Raw genomic sequence first — 14,161 nt, 5'->3', positions numbered from 1 at the left:
AGTTAAAACAACATTAAACAAACTATAAAACAACTTTCTGCTATGATTTCTTTTTCAAATGAATGAACAACAATCAGAGAACATTTCAAACAAGACAAATCAAAAAAGCAAATTATAAACCTTGACAATATTTTTCTTTGGAAGCTTCAACTTGTCAACAACGTCAGAGGTCTTATCACGCACCTAAAAATATTAGGATGACAAAAATAATAAAACAATGAACCAAATAAAATACGATTACTAGTTATACAATACTGCAAGTATATCACGTACTAATGAACAACATTAAAACAACAATATAACAACTAAAATATAACATAATTTATAAAATTTAATAAATATGCAACTAAAATAATTCTAATTAAAACTCAAATACAATTGATAAATGTAAGACTTAACCTAATGATCTAGTTTTTTTTAAAAAAACTTAATAACCTTAGAATAAGAATCGTATAATAATTAAATTAAAACTAAAAAATAATTAATTAGAAACAGAAAAAAAAATGAGAGACATAGATCATTTAAGGTTGAGCAATTCTTCTAACTAAATACATCAAACAAATATAAACATAATAAACAAGTATTTGAAACTAGATAAAGACAACAAAAACTAATACATTAATCTTTAAAGTTGTAACCTCATCATCATTATCTCACATTGTTTCCTGAAAAGCCTATTCAATGGATGACTTGGTGAAATAACAACAATAAAAAAAATTAAAAGATGAAACAACTATAAAACAACTTATAAACAACGTTAAATCAACGTAACCATTAAAATATTTAGATACGATTTCTAATTCATAAAAAAGATAAAATATAGATCAACAAAAGTAATATCTAAACAATACCACGAAAATGCTAACTTAAAGTTGAAATAAAATCACATTTGAATATGCCCTATTCCTTTAAGCTAGTGAAGAATTCTCTTAGGCATTTCACCAAACACTTAGCAAGTGTACTTTTATATGTATATATATGAGAACTTAACTTACAGAATACTAAGAACAAAATTCCTAAAATCTGTAAGAAAAATAGAAAATTCAATAATAAATAAGCAAATAAACAACAAACTCTTATAAAAACTATCAAATCTAAACTTTATTTTTATAATTTTAGCAAGAAGAAGAAGAAGAAAAAGAAGAAGACCTTACAAGCATCAATTGAACGACAATTGTGGCTTGAGAAGAGGCTTTGCGTGATGAAGAGAGGCTACATATGGTGATTGTGCGAAGACGAGTGTGAAAGTTTGATAAGCTTGATGAGAGAGTGAGAGATGACATGTTGAATCCAGATTTGAATGAGGTTAGATATGAGAAAGGAGAACAAAAAGTAAATATGTAATTATAAAACTTTAAAAAGTATTAAAGAAAATTTTAAAAAGTAAAAATATTAAAATTTAGAAAGGATAATATAAATGTTAAAAATTGATCAAAATAGTCATTTTGTGTAAAAATTCTACGAGAGTGTAAGTATAAATAATTAGTTTGGATTACATCCAAATTTGATAACGAGATAGTTTTTCAAATACAACTGTATATTATAAACATCTTTATAGTGCACAAATTTTGGCAATTTTAATTTAATACGACATTTAATTTATTATTAGTCCAAAACTAAGTTTTGTATTGGTCAATGAAACTTAAATGGTGAAACATTGTTGATATATACAATTGAAAGGACTAAACAGGTAATGATAATAGTTCATTATAAAAATGTTATAATGCTTAGCAATATAATTTTAATTTTATTTTAAAAATGAAAAGACAATTTCTTCTGGAAGTTGTAATATTTTATTATACTTTATTTAGATTAGATAAAGATCGTAAATATCTCAGTTGGTGCTTATTTAAAAAAAGCACTAATTATTTTATCAAAAAAAAAAAGCACTAATTATTATTAAGAGAACTCTCCGAGTATGGTTGAGAAGGAACAAGAAAAAGAGAAAAGGATATATTCTAAGCAACTGAAGGTAAAGTGGTTTGGTTTGGTTTTGGTGTCATTTCTTAGGCATGCCACGTGTCCTATCGTGATTGTTCAGCACTATCCCACTAAGAGCATCTCTAAGGTAAAAAAATTAAGGGACGTTTGCAATAGATAAAATGGTAAAATGTTGAGATACTATACTATTAGAGAAAAAATACTATTCTAAAAATGTGTAAATGCTATACAGTAGTATTGATGCTATTATTATTTTTTTAATAAAAAATTAAAATTAAAAAATTGTTATTGCTAAAAAATAAAAAATAATATGTGAGATCATAATTATAGTATTTTTAAAGAGTACTATACTATTAGAGTAATTTTAGAAGTAAGAGTGCTAAAAATAATATTAAAGAGAAATAAAATAAAATATTATATTTTTAAATGATATGAATATTTTTAGCATTCTTAAAGGATGCTAACATTGGAGATGCTCTAATGATAGCATTGTGAAGAATGTTTGATGATGTAGAAAACTTAGGTAAAAAAAATAAAAGGATGTTATATCATTAGAGATAAAAGAATACTAATCTTGAAATTTGCATTGATGACACCTAATGACATTAATGCTATGTTTTTTAAATAAAAAATTAAAAGTAAAATATAAATAATAGTTGGGTTATTTGCGGCAAAACCCCTTTAAGTGGATAGGTTTTTACAACTAACCCCCTAATCTAAAATTTTGGTGGTAAAACTACCTAAACCACTAGTCCGTTAGCAGTTAACCCTTTCCATCCATTTTTGGCTGTTAACTGCCATGGTGGAATGTCCACGTGTACACAGTGTACACGTGGCACAATTTTATTGGTCCACGTAAATAAATATTAAAAAAATAAAAAAATTAATTATTTTTAAAAATAAAAAATTAAAAAATTTATTTTTCTTTAAAAATTAAAAAATTAAAAATTAAAAATACAATTTTTTTTTTTAAAATAAAAAAGAAAACCCTAACTGCCCACCATCACCACCATTACACCACCAACATTACACCACCATCCAAGCTATTAGCAGAATTGCTAATCTTCATAATCTCTAGCCCATTAAAAATAGCATCTCTAATTTCGGAATGGGAATTCAAATTACACCCCACTTGAACCATAATCTTGTTATTGGTAATGTTCATCGAATGGAGAACAAAATCTTTGTAATAAGCTGTTGACAGAGCTCCTGTAAGGGTGGAAAGGTCAACACTTTCCATGGCCATAATCTCATTGATGTAAACATTAAAAAAAACAGAGTATTAAGAGATGAGCTCACAATATCGCAAAAATGGAGTCTGATCAAGTAAGAATATCCCTTATCGACATTAAAAATGCAACTAAGGTTGAAATTTGGTTCCATGGTAAGTGGGTCTTGCATTTCTTGAGCCGAGGAGTAAACCAAGCTGGAGCAAAATTTTTAAAATCAGAAAAAATAACTGGTGCTTCCTTTTTTTTCTTTTTTTCTTTTTTTTCCCTTTTTCTTCTTTTTCTTTCTTTTTCGTTGTTCACTCAGCCTCAGACCAATTCTACCACCATCGTTCTTCGCACGACACCACCACCACCTCCTTCCCAAATCTCCCTCGAACATACCACGCCGATCGACGTTGAGCCGAGAGTAGTGAGGGAGAAAGAGACAGATCTAAGGAGAGGGGTGCGGAGAGAGTGGGTCGGGGTTTTTGGGTCTTCATTGGGTTCATGCGATGGTGGTGAGTTGCCATGGGTGGTAGTGGTGACGAGTCGGAGAACGGCTGAAGAAGAAGAGGATGGTTTGGCCTGGGGGTGGTCGGAGAACGGCTGAAGAAGAAGAGAAAAAGATAGAGGAAGAAGAAGAAGAAGAAGAAGAAGGGCGGAAGAGAAAAGGAGAATTAGGGTTTTCTTTTTTATTTTAAAAAAAAATTATTTTTTTAATTTTAAATTTTTTAATTTTTAAAGAAAAATAAATTTTTTAATTTTTTATTTTTAAAATAATTAATTTTTTTTATTTTTTATATTTATTTACGTGAACCAATAAAATTGTGCCACGTGTACACTGCGTACACGTGGACATTCCACCATGGCAGTTAACAGCCAAAAATGGATGGAAAGGGTTAACTGCTAACGGACTAGTGGTTTAGGTAGTTTTACCACCAAAATTTTAGATTAGGGGGTTAGTTGTAAAAACCTATCCACTTAAAGGGGTTTTGCCGCAAATAACCCATAATAGTTTGATAAAGAAAAAGATTTGAGATTATAATTATATTATTTTACAAAGTGTTTTTAAAAATAAATGTGTCAAAAATAATATAAAAAAAATAAAATAAAATATTATATTTTTAAATAATAGGGAAATATATAGTATCTCTAATTTATTATTATTATTAATTAATTAATAATATTAATGGTAATTACTCCACATATTTTTTTTTAAATTTACGGTTTGAGTTTTTAAAGTGGTTGCAACGCTAGTTGCAATAATAATTTCCATATGATTTTTTGTTGCAATTTAGGTTGCAGTGCTAATTGCAATAGAAATTTCTACGTAGAATTTCGTAAAAATATATAAAAAAAAAGACGATTTTGAAATGTAAAAATGAAAAAAACCCTAATATTAATTATTATTATTATTATTAAAGGGTGAAACCCTTCCTACCGACAACAGGGCGGGGATAACGACAAACTACCTTTTCCTTGTCTAATTTCATGCCGCGTGTTCCTTTGCATTTTCGTGGGGATCTCTTTGCAAAGCAGGCCACCATGCATCATACAATTTTTTTAGCTTTGTTATCGGCACCTCATCTTGCAATTGATAAAGAGCATATCTAAGGTTGCTCACGGAGTTGTATTTGTCACACTTGTATTTTGCTTAACATTTTAAATTAATTTTATGGATATTATTGTTCAAAATCAGAAATGATCATATAACATTATTTAATATTTTTTTATAAAAAATATTTTATCACTACTAATTTTTAAAGAGAAGGTATATAATTATAAAATTCAATTAAAAAGTGGTATGTGAAACCATGGATAATTTTTAGAATTACTATGAGTAATTTTTGAAAGAAAATATGTCAAATTTTATGTGGATGAGAAAAAAAATAAAAAAATATATTTTAAAATAATGTGTGTATGTTTACAACTAGATTGTCTCCTATGGAGATGCTCTAAGGATACCCTCTAAAAATTATTAGATAAAATTATATGAGACTCATACTTAATTACACCAATAGCAATATTGACATATAAGAAGGTGCTAAACACCGTGGTACCTTATAACATCTCTCTCTCTCTCTCTCAAAAATTAATTTAGGAATATAAAGTATTTTTACATAGATTGGATTTATAAGTCTTAACCGAATTATAAACTACTTAACTCAACTTGTCAATTGAATAAAAAAAAAATTAGATCAGTTTGGGATCATAATAATCCTTATCTTTAATTATTGTTATTTCTATAATTGTAATTATTACTTTGATTATCTCTAAAGAAAAATTATTACTCATATAGAACTAAAGAATTAATTGATTGATAATTAATAATCAAGGGAATGATACTCTATTTATCATTATATTACTTGATTTGATTGCATATATTAGCGTACTAATTTTACCGAACAAGTTTTTGGCGCCGTTACCAGAGACTGAAAGTTATCAATATCAATTTTATTAATTTTTAATTCTAATTTGATCATCCATTTGTTTTGCTAATATTTTTATTGTATGAGTTAGGAGTGTACGTCAGTCAGTTTGGTCATTTTACGTTACATTTTATTCAACCTAACATAAAGATCAGATACCAAAAATCTAAGTGCAGCCGCCTAATTAAGAAAAAATAAAATTTCAATTCCCCAATGAATTGATCGGTTTGGTCGAGTTAACCCGCCTAAACCGAGCACTAATAATTTTTTTCATATTCAATTGTTATATTTTAGTTAATTTTCAACCACCATGAAAGATATATAATAGTTTGAACTTTCTATTTTTTAGGCGATTTGGTATTGTCTCTGTTTTATTCTCTAGTCTATAAGAAACCAGGCCTATCATGATCAGATTCGACCGTCTTTTATGGTGGTTCTTGATCAAATTAGGTCCATGGCCGCTAACCTAAACTTGATGTGGGCTGCTCAGTTAGACGTTGGTCATGGTCTTGATGCCCTTAATGATTTTCTGCTATAGGGCGACCATGTGGTGTTTATTGATGCGGCCAACAAAGGCTTGTGCTCTACTGCAGGAATTGTGATCACCAATTCGGAGGGCATGGTTGTGGAAGTTTTCTCGGTGCGTTTCGAGGCTAAGTTTCCCCTAGAAGCTGAGTCTTGGGCTCTCTTCCACCACTGTAGAATTCATGACTGGTCTAATGTCAATTTTGTTTCGGACTGTCAAATTTCTGTGCTTGGAATCAAATCTCATAAGGTTCCTGATTGGACGACCGCTGCCGTGTTCGGACATATGTTGACGGGGTTGGATCATCTCCCAGAGTTGGCGATCACTTGGATCCCTCGGTCTAGAAATGAGATGGCTCACCGTCTTTCTTGTTTGGTTTTTTCAATGTTAAGGAGTTGACACTTCTTGTTTCCAACTAAAACTTGTTTGTGTTGTGGCCTGGTTTGGGTCTTTTAATGAAGTTGGATGTTCATAAAAAAAAAAAAAGTTACTTGGCACTCATAGCCTTATCTTTTTCTGAGACTAAATCTAAATATTGAGGTGATACCATGAAGAATCCAATAAAAATTCAAAACTGTAAAGCATTAAGGAAGGTAGTTAATTGCATATATATGTATAAAATAATGTTCCTTTCTCATCCAGCCATTAAAAACAAGAGCTAATCATTTCATATCACCATCTTGGCTCTCTTTTTTATTTTTTCAAGTATTCATTATTTTACTCCCAGCAAAAAAAAGGTTAAAAATGTGTTCATTATTTTATTTGTTTAATTGTTAGGTAATAAATTTATCATTTCAGCATCTCACAAAAGTAAACTATTCGATTTAATTTAGGTTATAACCACTTACTTTCAATTCTAATTCGACATTAAAGAAAAAGAAAGAAGAAAGAAAGAAAAAGAGTTACATCAAATAATTATAAATTAAAATGGTAGAATCCTAAACATTTTATTCTTGAATCTTCTTTTTTTTGTTTTTTTTTCCATATCGTCACTATGTTTGGCAGGAAAAACAATTTTGTTATCATATTATTTTATATTTTTGGTTTTATAATCTGGCCAGCTACTAGTACGGTCAAATATTAATATTATACGTCGTTTTATGTATTTCGATGTCGTTCAAGGAAAAAGGGAAGGGTATTTCCGTAAATAAACGAAAAGAATTCGGGAGAGATCGAGGTCCCATGAATGGAGAGTGGGGATCACAGCCAATGAAAAAACAAAATCGATTAACGTTAAAGAAATACGAAGGCCTAGGACTTTGGGCCGAAAATGATTGGGCATAGGAAACGGTTGTAATCCAAGCGCGTGGAGGAGCGCGTGTGGAAAAAGAAAGTGGAGGTACAGTGAAGGGCGGCTGACAACAGAGAAAGACCGAATGAAGCCAAAAGTGTTATAAGGCCTTGTTTGGCTGTGTGGCAGTGGGGCCATCATAAAATGAAAAAAAATAAGAGAAAGAAAGACATTATATCGGAAAGAACAAGCAAAGTTGGTACTATAGTAGTGGTAAATACTACATATAGTAGTAGAGTAGTGGAGAGAGAAAGTAGATTGAGAGAGAGAGATGGTGGTGGGTAGTGGGTGTTTTTATTGGAGAGAAGAATTGAATTAACGAGTGTTTTTGTATTTATTAGTTACAGCAAACCCAAGAAGAAGAGGAGGAAGAAGTAGAAAGAGAGTAAACTAGTGAGAGAGATTGAGAGAGAGAAAGGAGGAGGAAGAGGAGGAAACATGTCCAAGTTCATCCCAACACCTCTGTAGCTTGCTTCTTCATAGCGTATCAGATTCCAAAGGTGTCTCTCTCTTTTCTATTTTTTTGGGATTATTTTTCTAATCCCGTACACTTCCCACTAGTTTCCACCTTTCCCATTCATTGGGTATTTTATTTTTCTTAAAAAAAATTAAGAAAATACTTTTTCTGCTTCTGGATTTTTCGTGGGGTTCATTTATTGGTGTAGAATCTAAGTGGGTTTTGCTCTATTTGCTGTTTTGAGAGTCCTTATACACGGTTTTGAGATCATATGGTAATGTTGTTGAAGAAGGGAAAGTGGTCCTGGTAAAGTCTTTTATGGCTGATGTTTGTTTTCTGGCTTTATCCCTGATTTGGATCTTCTGCTTTTCTGGTTCTTGGTTTTGCGTTTGGAGGGGTTTTTTTTTTGAACTTTTACTGCATTTGGTTGAACATTTATTTTCCATAACGTTTTGTTTGGGATCAACTAGGGTTATATATATATGACGAGTCAGATAAAGGTCGGGTCTTTATTAGTACTTAAATTAATATGTCAATATGGTTTGGTTTGTGAACTTTATTTAGTTGTGAGTCAATTCATGCCTAAAATCTTAAGCGATCTGCAAACTTTATTCTTTTCTTTTGTTGTTAGTAACTGCATGTAGACATAGTAAATTTATCAACCAAGTGTTAAGAACCAATAACGATTTATTGTACTTAATATATATGTGAAGATTGAATATGAAAAGTTTTGGAAGGAGAGAGAGTAAGAATGTTTGATTTCTTTTGTGGCTGTTTAATTATATATCGATTCCTCTAGTTATGAATGTGGGACTCACACAATACTCTTTTTTCTAAATTTGTAAGTAAAGACATCAACCACTGAATATTGCGAAACACTCCTTTTATACCATTTTCGTTCATAATAAGTAAAATGTCATTGATTTGCTTCTTTTGATTTTGAGATGTGTGTAGCCTTTTATGATTATAAATGAAATAAATTTCAATTGGACGACCATTGTATACATTTGTACTATCTTGATTGGCATACAACTATGAATTTACATTTTCTTTTTTAGACATAAATAGCTCCTTTTATTATGTCTTCCACTCCAGCTATCTATCTCTCTCTTATATATGTGTATTTAAAAATAGATTACTATTGCTTGCTGCTGAAAATTTCCCAACACCAATTTTTTACCATTAACTTCCCTCAACTTTCAGAAAATTTCAGACTAAGTGTACTCTACTACTGAAGCGTTGGTCAATATCAAGAAAAGTTGTGATTTGTGAGGGATCAACTCAAAATTTCCATGATTTCATCAGAATCTGGTACTTATATATTTATATGTTTATATTGGTTGTTATCTTGTAATTCATTTATATTTTCAGTACTTTATTGTGCACAAGTCATTTTATGCCTCGTTTGAGTTATCTACTTTTTTGTCTAGAATGTCTTGGTATAAATTGTGATCATTTTTCTATCCCATGTGCATTTTTGTTGGCCATATCTCTTTCATTATATATAATTATATGCAAGTGTATATTATATATGTGTATATATATCTCACCTAGTTAATAGTTACCGACATAAGTGTGTTGCTATTCTAAAATATGTTTGTCAGAATGAAAGTTGGCTTATTCTAGAATGACAATTAGCATACAATCTCTTGGTGTAATAACATTTTCTTTTTTGGAGACCTTCGACCTTGCTACTCTTTTCAAAATTTTAAACAGCATTACTATTTTTTTAGCCTAATTTATTATTTTACATGAATATACAAGAAAGAAAAAAAAAAAAGAAAAATCCAACATATGACTCCCTTGTATTTTCCCTCGAGTATAACTTCATGGCGATGCTTCTTGATATTGATCAATGTCAATCCAACATCTTATGTATGTATGCATGAGAAAGCTGAAGAGATACATGAACAATATATCAAATAAAACAACATTTTGCCGCATGAAGTCTTTCAGGAAAGTTGTAATGCATTAATGATGATGTATATCTATATTTGAAAGGTTACTGAGAGTTAACTTTTCTAGTTTGTGTTCCAAGTCTAGCACATTTCCTAAAACTTAATGAGTCTTTGTTGTTTTCAATACTCCAGGAGAGGATGCAATGTCCTCCGAGGGTGCTGAGGATCAGATGAAACCGGCCTTCTTCTTGAGCAAACCGGATTTCATGCTCCATCATTCACAACTTGGTGGCAGCCATTCATTGGTAGTTTGGTTGAGTTGTTGGCTTGGCTTGACCAACCCCGGAACTTCGTTTATCTCTTAAAATGTTAACTTGGGTTTCCTGTCTTGCAGGCTAGCGTTCAATACCCCTATGCTGATCCATACTATGGTGGTTTTTTGACTTCATATGGCCCACAGGCTCTTGTAAGTTTTTTTCGTCTAATTTGCTTTTTCCTTGTTAGAGATGAGATTATATTATATGCATTGTTTGCAACATAATGATCAAACCTCTTATTATATCTTTAAAGAGGATTAGAGGTTATGGTCATTAAATTAGTACATTATAGTAATGGCTTGAAAGCCTTGCCTTCTTTTAGTTTGAGAACACAGGCATTAAGCAACCCACCTTTTGTTTTTGATTGTGTTCTATTTTCTTCTGTTACAAGTAAAGTATATATAGATGCGTATATAATTTATGTGATCAACTTACTTTGATATGAATGTGGCCTCAGATGGTGGGGTTGCAATCCACACGAGTTCCACTGCCTTTGGATCTTACAGACAATGGGCCCATCTATGTCAATGCAAAGCAGTATCACGGAATTCTCAGGAGGCGGCAGTCTCGGGCAAAACAAGAAGCTCAGAACAAACTCATAAGAAACCGCAAGGTGATGCATGGTTTTGTATTGGAATTTCTTTTGATGCATTTACATTGTCACTCTAGACATGTTTTGTACGTAGAATTTCATCTTTGTCGAAATACCAGCGTGTTTTCTCGTTTTATGTAATCTATTTGATGCATTTACTATCTAATCTAAAAATGGAATAAAATTGGAAAGGAATACATATTTGCCAAGCTAAAAATAGGAAAATAATTGTAAAGTGAAAGGTTTTGGAGAGGTAATGGGAAGTGTAGACTGAGTGAGACTGACCTGAAATGATAGAAAAGGGAAACCAGTTCTTTATTTCCAATCATTTTAATATTTTAAGCATTAGAATAATGACCTACTTAGAGCTTGAATTTAGTATACAACTGGTTAAAGGTTCAAAGTCATTCTTGACTATTCTTGAGAGCATGTGAGTTTTTTCATTTTTGGTAGAATTGGTAGTAAATACTTTATTGGATGGATTTTTGGAAGAGTGATTGTTAATTAAAGATAATAGATTTTTAAAGGAAAAAGATTGGGTTTCAAATCCTTAAGAGGGCATAAATATCCCATCATACAAGAAGTAAAAGTAGTCTCATGTTATTTATTTCTTCCTTGGCTATTAATATACTTATGCCTTCCTATTATATCTTCCTAGTTTCTTCTATCTCTACACACAGCCTTAAGTGTTTATTATAGTGGAAAGGAGAAATGATTTTTTTTTTTGTACTAAACAAGCATAGTAAACATGACATAATCATTAATTCTAACCATTTTACTTAATCACCTTTTTGCAGCCATATCTCCATGAGTCTCGGCATCTGCATGCCTTGAATAGGGTAAGGGGATCTGGTGGACGCTTTCTCAGCAAAAAACAGCTCCAACACCAGTCTTCTGATTCTAACTCCTCGTCCTCCTCCTCCTCGAAGCTGCTGCATCAGAAGAATGACAGAATGAACTCTGGGTATGCTGAGTATGTCACCTCAGTTACCACCTGCTCGGACACCATGAGTGTTTCCGACAGCAGTGGGCTACGGTTCTCTGGAGCAACGTCACACATGGGCGGGGCCATGCAATGCAGTGAGAGGCTGTTGCATGGGGGAACCCAGCACTGTGCTTCAGTTGTTCGGTGAAACACAAGACCATGCATCGTCCATGGTCGGGCAAATCATCCTTGGCTTTTGTTACTGTTTACGTTCTATATTTGCTGTTCTACTTTGGTTCAAGCAAAAGAAGAAAAAAAATGCTGTTTGCTGAACTTTGTTCTGGAAACTGGACCAGAGCTACTACTGCCTACTGTATCCTATGTTGTTTATAATCATGTCATAAAAAAAAGTGCTTGTTGTACTGCTCGAATTCCTCAATTTGTGACTACTTTCTGTGTGTTGTTATCTTACTACGAATATCAATGTTTTAGTATGCACTTTGGTTGGTTGGTTGGTTGTTGAGGTCGCTTGTGAACATTTTATAATATGTAATTTTTTATTTTCTTCGTTTTAAGAATCAGAATTTATAATTGGTTTTATTTCTTGTGTTTTCTTGAATGGAAAATAAAGGGAACTAAGGTGGTGTTTGGTTGAAGGTAATGAAATGAAGTGGAATGGAAAAAAAATAATTTTTATTCCATTCCTTTGTTTGGTTGCATATTAGGTGGTGTTTGGTTTGGTGGAATGTAATAGTAATGGTAATAGTAATAGTAATGTAATAAGAATAGAATTGATTAAGATGTTTGGTTTGTTATTGGAATGAATATTGGAATAAATGATAAATTGAAAAAATTATCCCATATTTTAATTTTTTTATATTTATATAAAAAAGGGTATTAGAGTTTTTTTTTTTTTTTTTGAAAATAATTTTATTAAGGAATAGCATCGGCCATTACAATGTTCTTCAAAAGATAGGAGCATTTCGCTCATTAAACAAACAACCTGACAAAGAACAAGACGCCCGAGCAAGAGAATGAGCAGCTTTGTTAGCAGATCGATACACAAAAGAAATGAAAACATTCTTTAAAGTAGATAAAATCAAACGACAATCCTCCACCAACAAACCAAAGTATGAAGGCATATGAACTGAACTAGTGAGTGCTTGAACAACCATTAACGAATCCGTCTCGATGAACACATCCTCCCACCCTTTTCTTTAATCCAGCTTAATGCTTCCTTCATACCAACAATTTCGGCAATTTCAGGCAACACCACTCCAAATTTTGAATCCGAAATTGCTTCCAAGAGCTGACTCGCATGATCACGCGCCACACAACCAAAACTAAACATTCGTTGAGCTTCAAAGATAGCACCGTCAACATTTACCTTGATCTTTCCACCCATTGGTTTGCGCCAAATGTTGCTATTAGAAAGTACACCAGTAGCAAAAGAAGTTGCTGTGTTCTTGTTTGCAACGCGCCATTGATCAAGGGGCCTTTCTTGCCGACTGAACTACTCTCAACGCAGTATAGTTTTTGTTCTGCCAGAAGACTTCATTCCGAGTCTTCCAAATGCTCCATGAAATCATTGCGGCACCGACAACCACCTCAGTTTGCTTGCTGTCTATAAGGCTGAAAAACCAGCTGCTGAACTCGTCCACACCAGTAGCAACTACAGCGGCCGAGAGGTGCCAGCAAGCTTGGGCAAACCGACATCCAACAAGCACGTGAAAAATCGTCTCATAGTAGACGTTGCATAGAGGACATATAAGATCGACATTCACATGCTTAGTGCTAAGTTGAACTTTCGTGGGGAGAGAACAAGCCCTCCACAAAAAGTGAAGAACCTTCGAAGGAACATCAATCTTACAAAGCCTTTTCCAATAGCTCTCATCATCAAAATGAAGCCAACTACCACTTGAAGCTTGAAGATAATTATAAGCACTTTTGGCGGTATAGAAACTCGAATTTTCCATCATCCAATGCCATGAATTCACGGTTGTTGAGTCACTCAGTTGAATACTCAAAATCAGTTGGGCATCACGTTCTTCAAACATATCTTCTATGATCTCTACATCCCACCCTTTTTCTTCCATCAACATCAGATTGGATACCAATTTATCTTCAAGACCTTGGTTAACAGTAAGGACAAAAGGCATACTATCATGAGGCAGCCATGGATCATTTAATACACTCATAGAAGAGCCATCTCCAATAGGTCCATGGCCGCTGACCTAAACTTGATGTGGGCTGCTCAGTTAGACGTTGGTCATGGTCTTGATGCCCTTAATGATTTTCTGCTATAGGGCGACCATGTGGTGTTTATTGATGCGGCCAACAAAGGCTTGTGCTCTACTGCAGGAATTGTGATCACGAATTCGGAGGGCATGGTTGTGGAAGTTTTCTCGGTGCGTTTCGAGGCTAAGTTTCCCCTAGAAGCTGAGTCTTGGGCTCTCTTCCACCACTGTAGAATTCATGACTGGTCTAATGTCAATTTTGTTTCGGACTGTCAAATTTCGGTGCTTGGAATCAAATCTCATAAGGTTCCTGATTGGACGACCGCTGCCGTGTTCG

At 32.6% G+C, this 14,161-nt stretch overlaps 2 protein-coding genes across 4 annotated transcripts; one reads left to right on the top strand and one right to left on the bottom strand.

Annotated features, from left to right (window-relative positions):
- Positions 1 to 7,584: 7,584 nt before the first annotated feature.
- LOC115706177 (nuclear transcription factor Y subunit A-7) lies at positions 7,585 to 12,187 on the top strand. 3 transcript variants are annotated; one of them, XM_030633729.2, is made up of 6 exons: positions 7,585 to 7,898; positions 9,069 to 9,166; positions 9,946 to 10,058; positions 10,148 to 10,219; positions 10,528 to 10,683; positions 11,460 to 12,187. In XM_030633729.2, the coding sequence occupies exons 2-6, from the start codon at positions 9,148 to 9,150 to the stop codon at positions 11,793 to 11,795; spliced, it is 696 nt and encodes a 231-aa protein (XP_030489589.2). In that variant the 5' UTR covers positions 7,585 to 7,898; positions 9,069 to 9,147; the 3' UTR covers positions 11,796 to 12,187. The 3 variants fall into 3 exon arrangements, with proteins under 3 accessions (XP_030489589.2, XP_060961240.1, XP_030489588.2); XM_061105257.1 differs by having other exon boundaries at positions 7,585 to 8,161; positions 9,059 to 9,166; XM_030633728.2 differs by having other exon boundaries at positions 7,586 to 7,898; positions 9,059 to 9,166.
- A 574-nt stretch (positions 12,188 to 12,761) lies between these two features.
- On the bottom strand, positions 12,762 to 13,746 carry LOC115704017 (uncharacterized). The gene is made up of 2 exons (XM_061103301.1): positions 13,195 to 13,746; positions 12,762 to 13,100 (listed from the first exon to the last, which is right to left on the bottom strand). The coding sequence occupies exons 1-2, from the start codon at positions 13,744 to 13,746 to the stop codon at positions 12,762 to 12,764; spliced, it is 891 nt and encodes a 296-aa protein (XP_060959284.1).
- Positions 13,747 to 14,161: the final 415 nt, after the last annotated feature.

The sequence above is a fragment of the Cannabis sativa genome, chromosome 1 (assembly GCF_029168945.1).
Source record: "Cannabis sativa cultivar Pink pepper isolate KNU-18-1 chromosome 1, ASM2916894v1, whole genome shotgun sequence".
NCBI lineage: Eukaryota > Viridiplantae > Streptophyta > Magnoliopsida > Rosales > Cannabaceae > Cannabis > Cannabis sativa.
This window is presented reverse-complemented; position numbering and strand designations above follow the sequence as displayed.